Genomic DNA, 19,044 nt, shown 5'->3' with positions numbered 1-19,044 from the left:
ACACAAACCTGAACTCAGGCCCTTGGGGGTCTTCTCCTGTCCTGCCAACCTTTGTTTGTTTCCAGCCAGGGATGAAGCAAGAGGGATTGAAGGGTTTTCATGAATTGGGGGGCAGGCATCCTCCTCCTTCCTCCCCATCCATCCATCCATCCATCCATCCATCCATCTGTGGGTTCCTGGAGGATTAGGAGGAGGAAATCGGGGCTCAGGTTTCTCTCAGTATTGAACCTGCCATTAGAATGTGTTTTTATTTTGTTTGCTTCTGATGGGCTTGGCTGCATTTTAAGAAAGGGGGGGGGGCTTTCACCGCCACCCCATAATGGCTTGGCTTTGAGAGCTTCCTCCCCAATTACCCTCCTGGCTTCCTGTTTCCAGAGCTCATGGTTTTTTTTGGGGGGGGGGGGGGGAGTCTATAGCCTTGTGGAAAACTGGGCACTTCATCCATCCATGGGGGTTGGAGCAGTAGCAGGGAAGAGAGGAATTTTGGAAGTTAGCTCTGGCGGTGGGTGTGCTTGTGGGCTCATGCTCCTCGCTCGTGTGTGTTTCCGCACTTGAAGATTTCACTCGCCCTGCGGGAGCCAAAGCCTGGAGGCTTGTAAACAGATCCAGCTCATGGCCTGCCTGCCTTTTTGCTGCAGAGAAAATCTCTGCCCAACAGAGCAGCAAAGCAGAGGCTCCTTCCGGCTCTGGCATTGCTTGACACAGCTGAAGATGCCATGCATTGCCCTCCTGTGTTAAACTGGCAGACATTGGTAGGATGGGGGGGGCACCTGCAAGAAAGGAGGGCACTGTGTCTGGAGGAGGACCGGGTCTTTCCAATCCCTCCACTTGTGTCCTGAATACAGTCGGCCCTCCTTATCCACAGATTTTTTTATTCACAGATTCAAGCCTCTACAGCTTGAAAATATTCCCAGAAAGTCTAAATTCCAAATAGCAAACCTTGATTTTCCATTTCATAAAAGGAGCACCCTTTTACTATGCCACTGTATTTAATAGGACTCAATTATCCACGGATTTTGGAATCAAACTCCAGCGGATAACAAGGGCCCACTGTACTTTTCTCAAGGAGAACCTTTTTGCCCTGCAGATCCTAGTCTTCTACTCTGGTGCTTTTCTCGGACCCTTGCTCCTTTCTCCTCCGGTCAGATCAGATGCAGATCAGAGGAAGACTAAGAATGGGAAGGGCAGCCAGGAAAGAACTAGACAAGATCCTAAAGAGTAAAACATACAACTGAGTGCTAAAGTTAGAACCCTCCAAGCCATGGTATTCATCATTGCCATGTATGGATGCAAACATTGGACAGTGAAGAAAGAAGATAGGAAGAAAATCAGTTCATTCAAGATGTGATGCTAAAGATCCATGGACAGCCAAAAGGACAAGCCAAGATGATAAAATTGAGGCTGTTGTACTTTTGCCACATCATGAGAAGGCACAGATCACTAGAAAAAAAAAACAAGAATGCTAGGAAAGGTGGAGTGAATCAGAAAGAGAGGAAGACCCCACACCAGATAGACAGACTCTCTTAAGGAGGTCATGAAATTACAGGAACCAAGCAGCGCAGTGGAGGATAGTGGGGCTTAGAGATGTCTCATTCACTGGTTACTCCTGGATGACTCTAGGGCAGTTATCGACAACAACAGCAACCTTGCCCAGTGGGCCCTTCACTCCTGAACCAAGCCATGCTGTTTAATTGGTCTTGAAACCACCTTGCGAGTCATGATGCATATTGGTGCTGGCAATTCCCATCACTCCCTCATCTGGCAAGTGGGTCAGTGGTGTTCCTCTGCAGAAGATATAAGGCCCATGCTCAAGGTGCTCCTGAAGCCTCATCTTTCTTGCTCCCTGGGACTGAAACAGCCTTGTCTGCCCTCTTCTGTGTTACTTTTGAGAAGAAAGGTAGTGAAAAACTACATCCCTAGGTAGTTGAGACTTGCTCATCCTCTGCCCCCATGGCAGCATAGAATCGTAGAGTTGGAAGGGAAACCCAAGGGCTATCCAGTCCAACCCCCTTCTGCCATGCAGGAACTCTCAGTCAAAGCATCCCTGACAGATGGCCATCCAGCCTCTGCTTAAAAACCTCCAAAGAAGGAGACTCCACTACCTTTCGAGGAAGGAGTGTGTTCCACTGTCAGACAGCTCTTACTGTCAGGAAGATCCTCCTAAGATTTAGGTGGAATCTCTTCTCCTGCAGCTTGCATCCATTGCTCCGGGTCCTAGTCTCTGGAGCAGCATAATACAAGCTTGCTCCCTCCTCAATAGGACATCCCTTCAAATGTTTAAACAGGGCTATCATATCACCTCTTAACCATCTTGCCACTTTGCTGTTCCTGTTTGGCAGATGCCCACCTCACCAGTTTAGAGGAAGAGGGATTAACAGCTTTTCTCCCACTCCCCAATTCCACACCAATCCAAAACAGCTGCCACCCTGCACAGATCTCTGAGGTAGTAGACCCCCTGGGTTTACCCCTTTCCAGCTTCTTGGAGTGCAGGGCATGGCCCACCAGATGATGTTGAACAAAAGCTTCCATCAGCCCTGGCCAGCGCATCACACCATGAGAAATGCTGGGAGTTGTAGTCCCAACATCTTCTAGATACCCACACTTTACTCAGCTCTCAGCATAGTGGAAACCCAGCTGCATTGAGGCCATGGCCTGTTCCACTCTCTTTCTGGAGGGCTTGAGAGAGCTTTTCCAGCTGCCAGGACCAGAGATGCTTCTCATCCTATCCACGTCAGGGAAGGAATATTTTCCTCTGGTGAATAGGTTTACAATCTCTCCAAAGAGCAGCTATTCCCAGTTGGGTGCTTCTCTTTAAGGGAGTGCCTGGTCTATGCTTTCCAGCTCTCTCCCAACAGGACACCCCCAGAAAATTGAGATAGCAAGGAAAAGCTATTTGTTCCTTCTCCCCCCCCCCCCCAAAATCACCAAAACAGGACTGTGGAAACAAGAAGCTTCTCTGATGCTTCCAAAGGGTGTGCAGGTCTTGACTTCTGTGAGCCTTTGGCCAGAGAGAGGGCAAAGGGACACAGCTACCAGGTAGCTGCTGGGTATTCGGACTCGAAAGCTTTTGCTGCCTGGACTTGGCATGGGGCAGCGTGGTCGAGAGGGCGTTCTTTCTTACTTACAGGTTTCAGGGCCCTGCCAACCAAGATTGCATGCTCCCACCACTACCAACAACAACAGAAGATGTGTCAAGGAATACGAAATGCATCTGAAGAAGTAGACTTAAGTCTACGAAAGCCCATGCTGATAACTTCTTTCTTTCAGTTAGCCTCAAAGGTGCTACTGTTAGAAAAATTGTTTTGGGTGATGTCTCTTGCCTGTGGTTCCCAAACTGGTACCAACTGGATGTAGATACAGTCTTCTCTGGAACTCAGGATCAAAGCAAACTCCAACACAGGCTTTTCAGCTTGTTGGAACAATGCCTAGTGCAACAGCTGCTTAATCAAAGAAACAAACTCCCGCAGTATTCACTCATTACGAGGGCCTTTATTGCTTGTTTCTATATACATGAGCTAATAGCTAATAACTCTACAACACCTCTTCCTCTTTCAGAGTCCATTCTCACAGAAACAGACTAGTACAGTCTTTGTTCTCATAAGATCAACTTTCCCACGATGCAGCTTTCCCACAAGTTGCCATGCAACATAGGAACCTATCACAGTGCAAACAGAAAACATGTCTTGTTTACCTTTGTCTTGTTCCGTCGTCCTTGAACACTTTGTCTTCAGACGAGGCTTTTTGGCCTTCAGTCTGTAACCAATTTTAAACTTTAGCAACCAATGTCACATCTGAACATTTTCACCATAAATATACACTAACAGCTACAAGATCTCTCTTTGTAAGGAACATCAGAGTCAGCATGAATTGCATGCATGGGAGAGCTCTGTGTTTGCAGGAACCCATGTGCAAATTGCAGAAGGTGGCACGCAACCTCGGTCGGCTAGTTTAGGCAAAGGCTTTAGTGCCACTTTCTGCCAAGCCTGGAGGAATCACCTGCCGAAGCTGCAGACCAAGAAGTTCCTCATCAGGGTTTCCTTGCCACTTCAGACTCCCTGCTATCCACCCATAGGCCAATTCTTGGGCAACGAAAAGCCCTTGGAAAGAATTCAGGTGAGCTCACCAAGTGTTTTCAGTTGAAACATGGAATACCTGGCTATAGACTCAAAGGAGAGGAAAAAATACCCAATCTACAAGTGAGTGCATCTCTTAGACCCACACCTGTGCTGCCATCTGCAGGTGTGGCGTGTGGCAGAGGAAGACCCTATCACCTGATATTACAGGACCAGGTGTGTCTCATAGAATCATAGAGTTGGAAGAGACCGCAAGGGCCATCCAATCCAACCCCATTCTGCCATGCAGGAAATCCAAATCAAAGAATCCCCAACAAATGGCCATCTAGCCTCTGTTTAAAGACCTCTAAGGAAGGAGACTCCACTTTAATCTTCTAGGAAGGAGTACATTCCTCTGTCAAACAGCCCTTACTCTCAGGATGTTCTTCCTAATGTTGAGCTGGAATCTCTTTTCCTGGAGCTTGCATCCATTGTTCCGCGTTCTAGTCTCTGGAGCAGCTGAAAACAAACTTGTTCCCTGCTCAGTATGACATCCCTTTAAGTATTTAAGTATATCACCTCTTAACCTTCTCTTCTCCAGGCTAAACATCCCCAGCTCCCTAAGTCTCTCCTGAAAGGGCTTTAGATGTTCACAGACCCTCTGTTTAATGATCTGCTCCAGAATCTTTCCTGGGATTGATGTCAGACTAACTGGAGGATCATTGTTGGGATCCCCTTTTCCCCCTTTTTGAAGATGGGGACAACGTTTGCCCTCCTCCAGTCGGCTGGGATCTCTCCTGTTCTCCAGGAGTCCTCAAAGACTATGATTGCCAATGGCTCCGATATTACATTTGCCAGTTCTTTTAATACTATTGGATGTAGTTCATCTGGTCCTGGAGACTTATATTCATTTAGATTAACAAGGCGTTCCTCTACTATCTCTTTACTTATTCTGTGCTGAAATGCCCCTATTCTGTCCTCTGCTCCATTATCCTCAGGTTGAGCACCCTTTGCCTTTTCTGAGAAGACGAAGACAAAGAAGGTGTTGAGTAATTCTGCCTTTTCTCTGTCTTCTGTTAGCATTTTGCCATCTTCTCCACGAAGTGAACCTACCCTTTCCTTCTTCTTCCTTTTGCTGCGGACATATCCAAAAAAGCCCTTTTTATTGTTCTTAACCTCTCTAGCAAGACTGAGTTCATTCTGCGCTTTAGCTTTTCTGACTTTACCCTACAAATGCCTGCTATTTCTTTGAATTCCTTTTTTGTGATTTCCCCTTTTCCATTTCTTATACATCTTCCGTTTCAAACGTAGCTGAGTTGAAAGTCTCCCTTGGAAATAAACACCTCAGTCTCTGCTATCTCGGGATGTAGTTCTTCCCTACAATGGTAGCAACGAGTAATTTCAGCAGTTTTCAATATTTCAGAAATGAATACCTGTGCATAAACTGCTGTTGTCTGTGCAGAGAATGCTGTTCCTTTTTGGAACTTGCATAAAGGGGCTTACCTGCAGCTGTGCAGAGCATCTCTCCGAACCTTCTAGAGCTATGCTACACATGTTGGCAGTATGACCTCTTATCCTCTGTGCGCATGACCAATGCACTTCCCACCTAAATCATTGGGTCCTGTTCATCCACTACAGCAGCAGCAGCAGCATCAATAGGAACACTTCTTGAACATTTCTTCTTCTCGGCAATTTTTGACAGAATTTTCTGCGCAACAACTTTTCTGCGCTGAAAAATTGTTTTCCACCCAGAAAGTGCTGCTTTCTGTGCAAAACAATCACAAGCAAATTTTGAACAAAATAAGTCCTGAATGGCAAAGATTGTTGGTGGTCCAGGATCCTTCTCATCAGACTTTCTCAATACTGGAAAGACATATTTGTCAACCATTTTTCAAATATTTTTTAAATCAATCTTTATCAGATTTTCCATAAAATACAACAAATAAAATTGACATTTAGCAAGTAACAAGCTTGATTCCTTGCCTTCTTAAGGTGCTTGTTTTGTCTTCCTTTGAGCTTCTTGTGCCAAAGGGTATACTTTATAACATAAAGAAAACACTAATCTGAAGTCGAAGGCTTTCATGGCCGGCATCCATGGCCGTCTCTGAAGATGCCAGATTCCACAGATGCTGGCGAAACGTCAGGAAGAAACTCTGCTAGAACATGGCATTCAGAGAGCCCCCCGAAAAACCCACAAAAGACACTAACCCTCAATGCTTGAATTGTATTTAGCTTTCTTATCTATCAGAAAGAGAAAAAAGACGGGGAATAGGAACAAAAATGGAGTTTTACATCTCACACTGTAATAACCTCCACTATGAAGGGAAATGTTTTCAGGTATTCCTTCTTTCATCAGGCGGTTGGTTACCTACAATCTTCTTCTCTCCTATCTGCAGAATATCTGGGTCTTTGGGGTTTGTTCCAAGGGGTTTGAGATCCCAGCTCCTGTTCTGATGCCCCACATATGTTATAAACATCTCTGCTTCCTCTCCTGATCATGTCCCAAGGATTCGGGTCACATATAACATGATCTCTTTCACTCACCCTTTGTTAGTCCAGCCTCAAAATAGGCTCACTAGTAAGTAGTTCAGTATTCTTTTATTCTGTCTTCCAACATTGAATTTTAATTGTGGTTTGTTTGTTTTTTGTCTTGTTTTAAAAAGCTTAGCTATATCATAAGATATAGCTTTGCAAAGGCATTTGAACTTGAAAAGTGGAAGTTTAATCAAAAGATATATAACTAGAACTGGCAGGAACTAAAGGGAGCCTTTTAACTCCATCTTTCACATTTTTACTCTGACTCTCCAGTTAAGCTTGAGACATACAGCAGTATTGCCTTTCAATTATAGTGTGTCCTATTTTAGAAAATGAAATTTGAATGTAACGCATGTGCATTCTGCAGATACCTAATCTGCTAAAACCGCTTCCAAGCTGCATAAAAGGCCCAGCTATTTGAAGCTGGGGAAGTGACAAGATATAGCTGGAGGTCAGCTGGTGTCGGTGATGGGGCAGGTCATGTTTTACAGTCATTATTGGGGGAAATGACAGATATTTATGGCTCAGCCGGCCCAAAGCCCAAAGAGTACTCTCAGTTGCAATGGGAGTTTGCTGAATAGTTCATGGAAGGAGGAGGGAGGCTGTGGCTGAAAGGAGCAGCTGCACCTACAGCCCTCCTGAGCGCATGGAAATGGTTTCATGATGGTTCCAATCCTGCCTTTAATCTCTAACTGATATGTTCAGTGTTGTTTCCAAGGCTCAGAGCCCCACAAAGAGGAGGGCTTGCTTAACTGCACTTTTGCCCCAGCCCCAAAGCTGACAGTAGGTGCCAGCACTGCCAGGCAACCATGGCAGTTCCTGAGGCCAGTTTTCTGCCCCTGAAGGTGCACAGACTGCCACAAATGCTAACTAAAAAACCAAAATAAAGGCTGGATGTGGCTAAAGTTCACTTAAAATTGGGGATTTTTAAAAATGTTGCCGCTGTTATTAGCCATCTAATACCTAAAGGAGGACAGGCTCCCTCCACTGCCAGACCTCACCATTGATTCCTCCTTTCTGCCGTTGTGTTCTTTGACCAGTTTTCATTCCATAAGAATCCAAAGATGGTTTGGAAGTCAGAGTAGGCAGCATCATCCCGTTAACTCCTGCTCACATATTTATTGACAATTTTAAAGAAATCTTAAAGGTTAGGTGGCACTTTCCTTTGCAGAAGTACTGTTGACTCAGTTTCTGTAGGGCTTGCCTTTCTGTATGCTTCATTATCCTCTCCTTACCTGGGAGCAGAAATCAGTGACATTGTGGCGTTAGTTATTTCATTGTGCAAAAGGATCTTTTAGCGCCTTTGAGATGTAACTGTGTGAAAGAAGTCGTAGCATAAGCTTTGGTAGACATGCATCTCCAGAAGTAGACCAAGTCTACGAAAGCGTATGCCGCAGCTTCTTTTGCACAGCTAGTCTCAAAGGGGCTATAAGATCCCTTTGCAAACTGATATTCTATCCCTAATAACACTTTCCAACCTTTTTTCTGGAATGGAGCTTTGGCGAACTGACCCACGGTTTGGAACTCCCCTACATCTCATTTTAAAAATGGGTGTTACATTGGCCACTGCCCAGTCCTCTGATATAGAAGCTGTTCTTAGGGATGCGTTATATATGGTACTTAAAAGGCCAGGGATTCCACTTTTGAGTTCTTCAGGAAAGTTTCTGTGGACATCATCTGGAGCTGGCAATTTATTTCTTTGTTTTTTGTTAGTGAAGACTCAGCCGTTCTTGATCCTCACTCTCCGCTCCTTGAAATATTAATTTAGGCATGTGTAAGCAGGTTATAGCTGAATATTAAGAACAAAAATAACTTAGAAGATTTATATTACTTTAAAGTAGATGATGAAGACATCAACATTGTTAAAAGGTTTACTATACTTGGGCTTAGTCATTAATCCAAAGGGAGGTTGTGGTCAAGAGATCAGAAGAAGACTAAGACTTGGAAAGACAGCTTCTCAAGTATAGAGATATATAATTGGATATCAAAGTTTGGATCGTCCATGCCATTGTATTTCTGATTTCTGTGTATGGTTATGAAAGCTGGACAGTGAAGAAAACTGACAGACTGAAAACCAACTTACTTGAAATGTGGTGCTAAAGGAGAGTTTTGCAGATACCTTGGATTGTTAAAAAGACACATGAAAGAGTCTTAAGATCAAATCAAGTCAGAAGCCAAAATGCCTAAACTAAGGCCATATTTTGGACATGACTCAGTGAAAAGACATTTTTAAAGCAAGGGGGGAAAACATGAAGGTGAGACATTGTTGCTTATAATTCTAACCATTGAAAGTGGGAAACAGTTTTAAAGGCACTGCCATGGTTCTCCAGAAGGGATTTGGCAAGATTTCTGGCTCTGCAAGAAATGACTCTATGAAAAGACAATAATGCTCAGTCAAATGGAAGGCAGCAGGAAAAGAAGGAGATTGCATGATAGTTGTACTGACTTCCTGAAGGGAGCCCTGAGTTTGCAAGACCTGAGCAGGGCTGTTAAGACCAAGGTTTCTTGGAGGCCTCTGATTCAAAGGGTTGTCCTGAGTCAAAACCTACTCGACAGGAACAGCTATGGCAAAAACAACAATTCCCCCTATATCTTCAGTCATGAAGACCCAATGAGAAGAATTCATTCAACTTCTTTGCAGTCTCCTTATCCTCCTTCAGAACCCTTTTAGAATCCTAGACTTGAAAGAGACCCCAAAGGCCATAAAGTCCAACCCCATTCTGTCATGCTTGGATCATGGCAAGAAAGTGCCATTTTGATTCTGTTGTCAACTGCCTTCCTTGCCAACTGCCAGCTCTTGGTGTATTTGAGTACAGTTTTTATTGTAGGTCTTGATGCTATTAGCACCACACTTCTCAAACCTTCCCTCCCCCCCCCCCCCCCTTTTTTTTTTTTTCCTTTTTTTTTTTTTTTTTTTTTTTTTTTTTTTTTTTTGCACTTCTGGCTTTGTGCTTGCATTTCCTTTGTGCAAATGTGTGTTCTTGCACAACACATCTGTTCTTAATAGCAGGCTATTATGCTTTACTTGTTCTAGCAGACAAGTTAGTAAGCACACTTGCTCTGAAAAGGTGTGAGTTACAAAGTGGGACAATTGGTTTAATTCAGGCTTTTCTTTCCCTTTGCTGTATCAAATCAAAGCTTTTAGTAGCCTTGCCTTAAATGTGACTCCCAACCAAGTAACAGTGGTTTTGGCAAAACCAGTTGCAGAATTTGGTTGTCGGTGATTCCTTGTGCCCAAAGAAGGCATCAGATGGTCCTCTGTCTGGAGAAGCTAATCCATGGTTTGTTTAGCCATAACAAGGAGCCATTAGAGCCCCTGCCATCTTAGCCAGCTGGAATGGTGTTTAATTCTGGCTTCTCCTGCATGCAATACCAGCTGTCCTGTTAACACAAAATGGTGCTGCTGAAGAGAGGAGTAGGGAAGGATGGCTCTGCTGGGGGGGGCTGTATTTTGCTTTTTCCTCTCCCAAGCTGGGCATGAGAAGGAGGTGAGCCATCTTGGAGGGCCTACGCCAGCGGCCAGCCTCCATGCGGGTGTGGAGAGTTTGGCGAGCCGGCCGACTGGCCTGCCTCGGCAGTAAATGGGGTGCCCTGGGGGAGTTCTTTTCAAGAGCCGCTGGAAAGGTGTGTAAAAGGAGGGTTTCCCTTTCTTCTCCAAGACCTTTCCAGCTTTTAATAGCCATCCTATAATTTTCACCTGTGTTCTTTTAATAGCTTGCCAGCTGCGTGTGTTGCCAAAGGGTATCTGGCAGGAGGCCTGCGTCAGGAGAAGAGGGGGAGGGGGGGAGTCTGCGCAAGGAGCCATGGGTGGGAGACCGGCTCGAGCAACCAATGCTGGACCTTTGCGGTGTTGGCTGGGGGGGGGTCCTCTCCTAGCTGACCCCTCTGTGAGCCAAGGGCATGGAATGATAAACCTGCTGTCAGTGTCAAGAATGGACCCCAGCCAAAAAGGCATCTGGCCCTTGCCTGGCCCATATCAGTGGCTGCCAGGCCAAGGGCTCCCTGGGCGCTCATTGGACTAACAAGCAAGAAAGTGCCATAAAGTGGCCCTTGCTGCCTGGACCACAGGCTCTGTTGCTGTCTCTCTGCCCCTGGCTCCACAGATAGGGAGATGCCTCTGTGGGGTCAAAATGTGTGTGGGGAGGAATGGGGAGCAGCAGCGGTGGGGGGAAGCCCCATGCTGCCTTGATGGAGACAGGCTGGGCTCAGGTTGCTGCTGGGTCTTTGGAGTCCCTAATTTGCCCCAGATCCGTGACGGGAGGATGGGAAAGGCGGGGAGCAAGGTTATTTCTTTACTGCAAGGGGAAAGAGAACGCAGCTGGGGAAACTGGAGACAGAGAGACCCACCAAGAAGGAATGGGGACTGGGGTGGCAGGGTTGGTGATGGGGAGGAAAGCAGTGGAAACAATGGAGCATCAACCGAAGGGTGGAGAGGACCTTCTGTTCCCGTCTCCTTTGGCTCACTTGGAAGTCAGCAGGAAAGAGCATCCAAGGATTATTTCCTCTTCCTTGATATCCTATGACTCCTGCAGCTCTCGGGGACGAGGGAGGTTGGTTTTTTTCTGCCTCCTGAATATACGGTGATGGGCAGATTTTGGTCTTGGCTAGGGAATGTGAACTTGGAGCCAGGTGCATGACGGATCATGTAGGAAGCACCAACTTGGCAAAATGTTAAGGGACCCAACGTCTGCAAGAGAGGTTCAAACCATCCCCTCCCCACCCAAAAAGTCTAAAAATTAGAACCATAGAGTTGGAAGGGACCTCAAGGGCCATCCTGTCCAACCCCATGCTGCCATACAAGAAGGCACAATCAAAGCACTCCTGACAGTTGGGCCTAAACCTTCATTCATGTATGTACAGTTTGTCCCCCACCTGCAAGTCGTGTTTAAGCCTGACTCATAAATCTTTATCAAAAGCAATTCCTCACTCAGAGTCTTCTTTCAGTCTCTTGAACTGGTATCCACAGTGGGTTTTTGGCATTGCCTTTGGTTTGGAGGTGGGTTACCCCTTCAGTCTACCTGTTGTCCTTCCCACCACAACACACTGGTCTGGTCAGTTTTGCCTTTGTAAAAGTCCAAAGTGGGTGTGAAAGGCTGGCTCAAGGCCTGTCTGGTCCAGTGTGCTGCTTCCACCACAATGGCTGACCAGACAGCTCAGCGCACTTGTCCTTGCCAGGGGCCACTTCGCTACAAGTGGCACACACAGCCACCAGGAAGGCTAGTAACTGTTGGTACCCTTTCCCTCCATGGATTTATCTGATTTCCCATTAAAGCCATTAGAGACTTTGCACAAAGACAGTGCTGAGTCTCCCGTGGACCTCAAGTAATAGTAGTGCCCATTAAATCCATTTCAGTTCCAGCTTTATAACACAGCAAAATGCAGAAATGGCAAGGGCATGTGTGAATATTTCTGCAAGACACTGTCCATTGGTGACTGGTTCCCTGTTTATCCTTTCCATGTGCCACCATACCTCCTTTTGTTTCTCCCAAATCTCTCCTCTACTTCATCTTTATCAGATAACACCACTGATTTCTACATTCATATGAAAGAAAGGGGAATTTTTTTTCCTAACTCATGCATAACTTTCCATGGCTCTTTCATGTGCCCCCAAACCTTGTCACCTTTTAGTCATAAGGGAGTAGCTCCGGTCCCTTGGTTATTTTTGGCTCCCCTTTCTGCACCTTTTCCAGGTTTGCAGTATCCTTTTTCAGGTGTGGCAACCAGAACAGTGCAAAGTTTTCCTAGCATGGTTGCTCAGTAGATTTGAATGGAGCACCTTCCAGACTTTTTGGACTGCAACCTCCATCAGCCCAGCAGACATGGTCAGGAGTCAGGAATGATTATATATCTGTATGGCACTAGGTTGAGGAGGGCTGGTATAAATTGTATTATTCATTTATTTATTGCATTTATATGCTGCCTTTCTCCTGAGATGGGGTCCAAGGCAACTTTTAGCAAGTTTAAATTAAATTAAATTAAATTAAAATGTTGTTTTACAAACATTTAAAAAAGAATTAAATAACAATATTATAAAAACCATAGTTAAATTATAGAGTTGGCGATTGTGTTATCACTCCCTTTCCTCATGTTCTCCAACATGAAATGCACATTTCACAGCTGCCTCACACTTGACATTTTCATTATGCTGCCCACCTCAACCCTAAGATCCCATTTCCTGGCATCTTCCTCATCAATGTGTGTGAAGTTTTCATCTAACCGGCATTACTTTACAGTTGCGTACATTGAGCAGCATTTGATGTTTTCTCTTCCAATCACACTATCTGTAGGGATCCTTTCTGCATCATCCCTTTTGGTTTTAGCCATCCTGAGTACAGGTTCAGTCTCCCTTATTTGACATTATAAAATCTGTAATATTCCAAAATACATCTGGCCCCAAGCATTTTGCATAAAGGAGACCCAACCTGTAATTGGGTGCCATCTGAAACTTGGCCACTGCAATGCTCACACCAGATCACTGGTTCCAAAGGTCCAGTCCACATACAGGCCCTTGAGGGAGCCTGCTTCTTACTCCCTCCATTTCTCTTTCTCTTCTTCTGTATGATTTTAAATGCAGCTGTGCATACGGAGGGACGGAGGGAGGCCAAGGGAGGAATAAGTAACGGGGACGGGCCCAAGCAAATGTTGGCGTACCAAAGCTTTGCAGGACAAACATCTTCCCCTCCACCTTCTAGGTATCTGCCATTTCAGGGTACAGTGTAAGAGCAGGATTGGGAATTATGCATTCCCTCCAAATAATAATAATAATAATAATAATAATAATAATAATTAATATCCCACCTCCCTACAAAATGCAATACTCCTAGCACTCCTCACTACTAACTGTGGCTAGCTGTGGTAGATGGGAGTTGCAGCCCATCAACATCTGGAGGGTTGCACAGTTCCCACCCCTGTAAGGAGTCCTGTTTAAATATTTGAAGGGATGTCACATTGAAGATGGAAGAAGCTTATTTTCTGCTGCTCCAGAGAATAGAATCCAGAGCAATGGATGCAAGCTCCAGGAAAAGAGATTCCACCTAAATGTTAGGAAGGTCTTCCTTACTGTAAGAGCTGTTCAACAAAGAAAGACACTCCATCGGAGCATCATAGAATCATAGAGTTGGAAGAGACCACAAGAGCCATCCAGTCCAAACCCATTCTGCCATTTCTTTGGACTTCTTTGGAGGCAGTTTTTAAACAGGTTGGATGGCCATCTGTCCCATGGGGTGCTTTGATTGTGTATTCCTGCATGGCAGAAGGGGGTTGGGTTTTGATGGCCCTTGTGGTCTCTGATTCCGTGGGACAGGTGAGTTCTTCACCTCTTTCCCTCCTGCGTTGACCCTCCTTTGCCCACTTGTTTCTGGCCACTGCCTGTTTGCAAAAACTTTGCTTGCTGCATCATGGCCCTTGCAGTCCTCCCTTCTTATAGTCCACCGCCTCCTTCCTGCCAAACACACGCTTTATTCACATCTTCCACATAAATTCCAACGGGTTTGGGCTGGGATGACTCAAGGCAAATGGTGTTTTTTTTAGAGCAGGAGTCACGGGAATGTTTTGGAAAGTTGCAAACCTGCTGGAAAAATAATTTGCCATGGAAATGCTTATGCTAGAAGCCTATGGAAGTGGGAGTTAGGAGGGGAGAGGAGATTCTTGAGAGAAGGCCCTGCGCTGTAAATAAAATATAATCCCAGCAAAGATGTCAATGAGCATCTGAGCCTCCAAAGAGACCTTGCCTTCTCTGTGTCTTTGTTCTTCGAAGGTACCCACCCAGCCTCTGGCCATACTTCTTGGGCTCTGGGTCTGCAAAAGCTCTATGAGCTACAGTTGGCCCCCTCTTGATCCTGTTTGTGTATAATATTCCTTACATTGGAATAACAAAGTAACAAAGAGTTGGAGACACGGACGGACACACACACACACACACACACACACACGGGGCAAACTCCCCCCCCCCCCCCAAAAAAACCCCCCCCAAATTTACCCGGATGGCAAGAGCCATGCAAAATCTCTTTGCTTGGTCCTTTCTTTCAGACTGCTTTATGTTACTGCAGAGCGAGACGAAGAAGTGGATCGGTCTCTGGATCCACCGCTTTCTCTGACTTTTGCAGAAGAGGCGTTGCAAAGCTATGTCCCAAATCAAAATAGCTTCTCTCTCCCTATTTTTATTTGCAAGGAGCTAAAAATTATTGCGTACTTGTTTTGTCTTGGGAAAATCCACATAACATCTTCCCATCAATTCTTATCTCAATTGGTGTGTGATAAAGAGATTTCCTCCTGTGGCTGTTCAGAGGTGGCCCTGGGCATTTCCAGTACTGTTCTGACCAAATTTAGCCGCCTGGTTTCTCCTAAAATGGTCAGGGAGGGTGCAGCTAGCATTTGGAGGCACAGTGCAGGAGGTACATGAAGGTGCAGTTTAGCTGCAACCACCAATAACCTTGGATAGACTTCCTCCACTTTCTCCTTCTGTCCTTCCTCTTTGGCTTTCCAAGCCCACATCTGGGACCAAAGAAATCTATGAATTAATAATGCATTTTGCCAGGAAGTATTTTTTGACTCTCCTGAATCTCCAGCAAGTTAACCACTGAGTCTACACACACTGGCAACTGGGTGCGCCTCCATGGCTTCTGGGTGCTAATAGCTAATAAAGCCATTGATGCCCATAGCCACATCTTGTTATGACTTCCTGTACTGTGTTTGTTAACCATTGCTCTTTCCTACTTGCTCACAACTCTATTCCTCACCTGGAATACTGTGTCCAGTTCAAAAAGGACATTGAGAAACTGGAGCCATGTGTCCAGAAGAGGGTGAACAAAATGGTGGAAGGTTTAGAAACCACTAAGCCCTATGAGGAAAGACTTAGGGAGCTGGGGGTGTTTAGCCTGAAGAAGAGAAGGTTAAGGGATGATATGATAGCCCTGTTTAAGTATTTGAAAGGATGTCACATTGAAGATGGAGGAAGCTTGTTTTCTGCTGTTCCAGAGAATAAGACCCAGAACAACGGATGCAAACTACAGGAAAAGAGATTCCACCAAAACATTAGGAAGAACTTCTTGATGGTAAGAGCTGCTCAACAGTGGAAGGCACTGTTTCCTTGGAGTGTGCTAGATCTCCTTCTTTGGGGGGCTTTTAAACAGAGGCTGGATGGCCATCTGTCACAGAGAGTACATACTTGGATTGTGTCTTTCTGCATGGCAGAATGGGGTTGCTTTGCAGTGGTTGACCCTTGGGTCTCTTCCAAATTTATATTCTATGATCTACTCCATCTCTATTCGAGTTCTGGCACATGTGAGCAATGAACTCTCAAGAGATGTGCAGAGATGCATTTCCTTAGTGTGAACTAGAAACCTGGAATGAGTGAGTGAGAGTTCCTGCATGGCAGAGAGTTGGACTGGATGGCCCTTGTGGTCTCTTCCAACTCTATAGTTCTATGATTCTGAGTATTTGCATAGTCGTACTAAAAACAACGATGTCTGAATGACCCCATAGTCCTTCCAGGCCCTTTTCCTCTCAATACAGAGGTAGGAATAATCCTTCCTTGAAGGTATTGCTGCTTCCACCATTCCTCCGTCACCATTCACACTCACACAACACACACACAAGCTCCGAAGAGCCACAGTAAGCACTCTGAGGAAGACAGAGGAGTCTGAAAGGAAGCTCACCTCTCACAAGAACAACAGCCTCTTCGCACTATACAAACAACTTGGGTTTATATTATTGTTATCAATGACATGAAACTCCAGCATGTATTGACTGTAACCCCACCCGAGGTTCTGAGCGCCGAGCGGCCGGACAGGAAGGCACAAGTCCAGGGGGCCGACGTGGTTCTGCCTCCGCCAAAAGAGAAATGTCATGGCTTAATTGTTGCCACCGCCACTGCTTTTCTTCCAGCAGGATTCAGAGTCATGGGGAGTCTTCTGGAGCAAACCACAGCCGTCCTTCTGTTTGAGCAGAAGAGTCTCTCCCTTGGTGGCTGTGGACATACTGACCGCGCCTGGCTCTCCTTCCAGTGCAGCCAAACACAGTCCTGCAGTCCTGCCTTCCTTCAAAGGTCAAAACCTGCATTTCTTGCCCACAAAATCCAGGCTCCAAAGGTGCTCAGTCTTTCTCTTTTTCTCTCTCTGGGTCAGCCTGCCCCATAAGTTCATCCATGGTGGACCCACACAGCTCCAGGGTTGGGGCAGCAGTTGAGGGGCAGGGGACAGGCTGGAAGGCTCTGTCTCTTTGTTTTGCGTGTGTGGGTTCTCCATCTTTCCGTCCCCCTTATCATCATCATCATCATCTCCTCCTCCTCCTCCTCCTCCTCCTCCTCCTGGGGGGCTGCTGCCGCCTTCCTAGATCCATAACTGTCTAACTCCGAATTGCCGTCTTCCTGTCTCGATCTTTACTCTGCAAAATGGAAGAAAGGTTAGACAACCACACCAGAGGCAGCACATTTCTCCAAAGCTGCCAAAGGGAGTTTTGTTTTCCATCTTCCTGGCAAGATTTTGTTGCACCCCATGCATGGATCACCCTTCCCCATTTTGATGCCTGCCTCTCTCCCCCATGGGGTCCCTGCGGCTGCCACTGCAGCACCACCCCATTGCTGGCCACTTCTCTCAGAAGGCCTTTTCTTGGGATCCAGCCAGTCGTACCCATCGCAGCCACCAATACCTGGCTCCCCACAGCCTGCCACCTGTTTCTCGGTGCATGTCAAAATCTTATGTGTGAAACAAACGCTGTGAGGAGCTACTTAGGGAGCTGGGCATGTTCAGCCTGGAGAAGAGACAGTTAAGAGGTGATATGGGGTAGCCCTGTTTAAGTATTTGAAGGGATGTCATATTGAGGAGGGAGCAAGCTTGTTTTCTGCTGCTCCAGAGAACAGGGCCCAGAACAATGGATGCAAGCTCCAGGAAAAGAGATTCCACCTCAACATTAGGAAGAACTTCCTGACAGTAAGAGCTGTTCAACAGTGGAACAGACTCCCTCAGAGAGTAGTGGAATCTCCTTCTTTGGAGGCTTTTTTAAACCTGAGTCTTGATGGCCATCTGTCACAAGGAAGAATTGGATGGTGCTTTCCTGCAGGACAGAAAGGAGTTAGACTGGATGACCCTTGTGGTCTCTTCTAACTCTTTGATTCTATGAAATATGGGGCCTCAGCCAGAGAGTGGGGAGAGGGTGATGGGTAGGCCCTGCACCCTTGAATCCAGCCACAACCATCACTTTCCACCATGAAGCTCCTAGCCTCCATTTGCTGGCCCTCTCCTGCTGCGAGAACAGAGATGTCCTTCCTTTGAAGAAGCAGTAGCTGGTTCTGCAGCTGAGTATGGACCCCAAAGCTGCATATTCAGTGTCATATAAATCACAACGTCTGTACAGCCTTTCCCCCTTCCCTCCTTTATTCAGCCTCCCAGTCATACCAGTGAATTTGGTAGTAGTAGTACTAATGCTTGACCAGCCATGTTCCCAGAGGACAAAGGCAAAGGTCCCTTGGCCACTCTTCCCTGCAGGGGAGGAAACAGTTGTGAGCATCACACACGCACACTCTGCACCCCTCAGCTGCTCCCCTTTGGGTCAGTTTACACATTTCCCAAACAGTTGTCCAGAACTGAGCCTTGTATCCCGGAGCTGAACCGGGATTAGCCCCTCCACGGCCGCCACATTTGCAGGGCTCTGCCAGGAGTCTCCTGACTCCGTCATCTTTTGCTGCTCAAAGGGCTGCCTTTCCTCGGTGCGCTCCCTCCCTCTTTGGCGCATGGGGAGCATCCCCCCCCTTGTATGTTTTATTTGGGGAGGGGGAACCTAGGTTTGGGATTAACAGCCAGTGCAGGCTCTGCTAACAACAAGGCAGCCCCTCATCCTTTGTTAAAGGGGAGCAAGGAGGGGGGCCTTGGGCTCAGAAATGGTAAAATTAAATTTCCCAGATGTTCAGGCCCCAGGAGTTCTCTTGCTGTCTGGAGAGGAAATGGGGATTCGGAAAATCCCGCCTCATATTTTTTCCCCTATCACCTTGCCTTTCCGCTGCCATTAAGTTAAGCAGGAACAGTAAATTAAGGGGATTCTGAAGCAGGCCCATCTTCAAGGGGTGTTTGGGGAGGGGGAGTAGGGCAGCCAGGTGGCACTTGGGGGGAGGGTCTTTTGAGGAGGATGCTTGGCCTCGGTTGTGCCCCTGCCCCACTGATATTTGCTTGGAGCGTGCGGGGGATGAGTCTCTTGCTCTGGGGGGGATCTGTCCAAGAAAGTTCATCTTTTGGCTGATATGGGAAGGTGGCATTAAAAATGTGACAAGTGGCTCGCATCCCTCAATCACTTTAAGGGCCAGGTCCAAGCTTCCTGGCAGACTATCGTTTTTAATTGTTATCTATTTTTATATTCTGTTGTACTATATTGCTGTTTTTATTGTTGTGATTTGTATTTGTATATTGTATTGGGTTGTAATCCCTCCTCGATCCACCTGGGAGAGGTGGGAAAATACAAATAAAGA

General features: G+C 46.2%; 2 protein-coding genes across 3 annotated transcripts in view; one reads left to right on the top strand and one right to left on the bottom strand.

Annotated features, from left to right (window-relative positions):
* The window catches only part of BOP1 (BOP1 ribosomal biogenesis factor), a 102,085-nt gene that overhangs the window by 48,014 nt on the left and 35,027 nt on the right, over positions 1–19,044 (top strand). The gene's annotated exons all lie outside the window — the stretch shown is intronic.
* Positions 16,876–19,044, bottom strand: part of SCX (scleraxis bHLH transcription factor) — an 18,190-nt gene continuing 16,021 nt past the window's right edge. Inside the window, exon 2 of the mRNA XM_042465589.1 lies at positions 16,876–16,970. Within this exon, the coding sequence (XP_042321523.1) occupies positions 16,932–16,970 (39 nt within the window). The 3' untranslated portion in view covers positions 16,876–16,931. The remainder of the gene's footprint in view (positions 16,971–19,044) is intronic.

This window comes from Sceloporus undulatus, chromosome 4 (assembly GCF_019175285.1).
Source record: "Sceloporus undulatus isolate JIND9_A2432 ecotype Alabama chromosome 4, SceUnd_v1.1, whole genome shotgun sequence".
Classification (NCBI taxonomy): Eukaryota; Metazoa; Chordata; class Lepidosauria; order Squamata; family Phrynosomatidae; genus Sceloporus; species Sceloporus undulatus.
The sequence above is the reverse complement of the archived record's forward strand: the minus strand, read 5'-3'. Positions and strand labels throughout refer to the sequence as shown.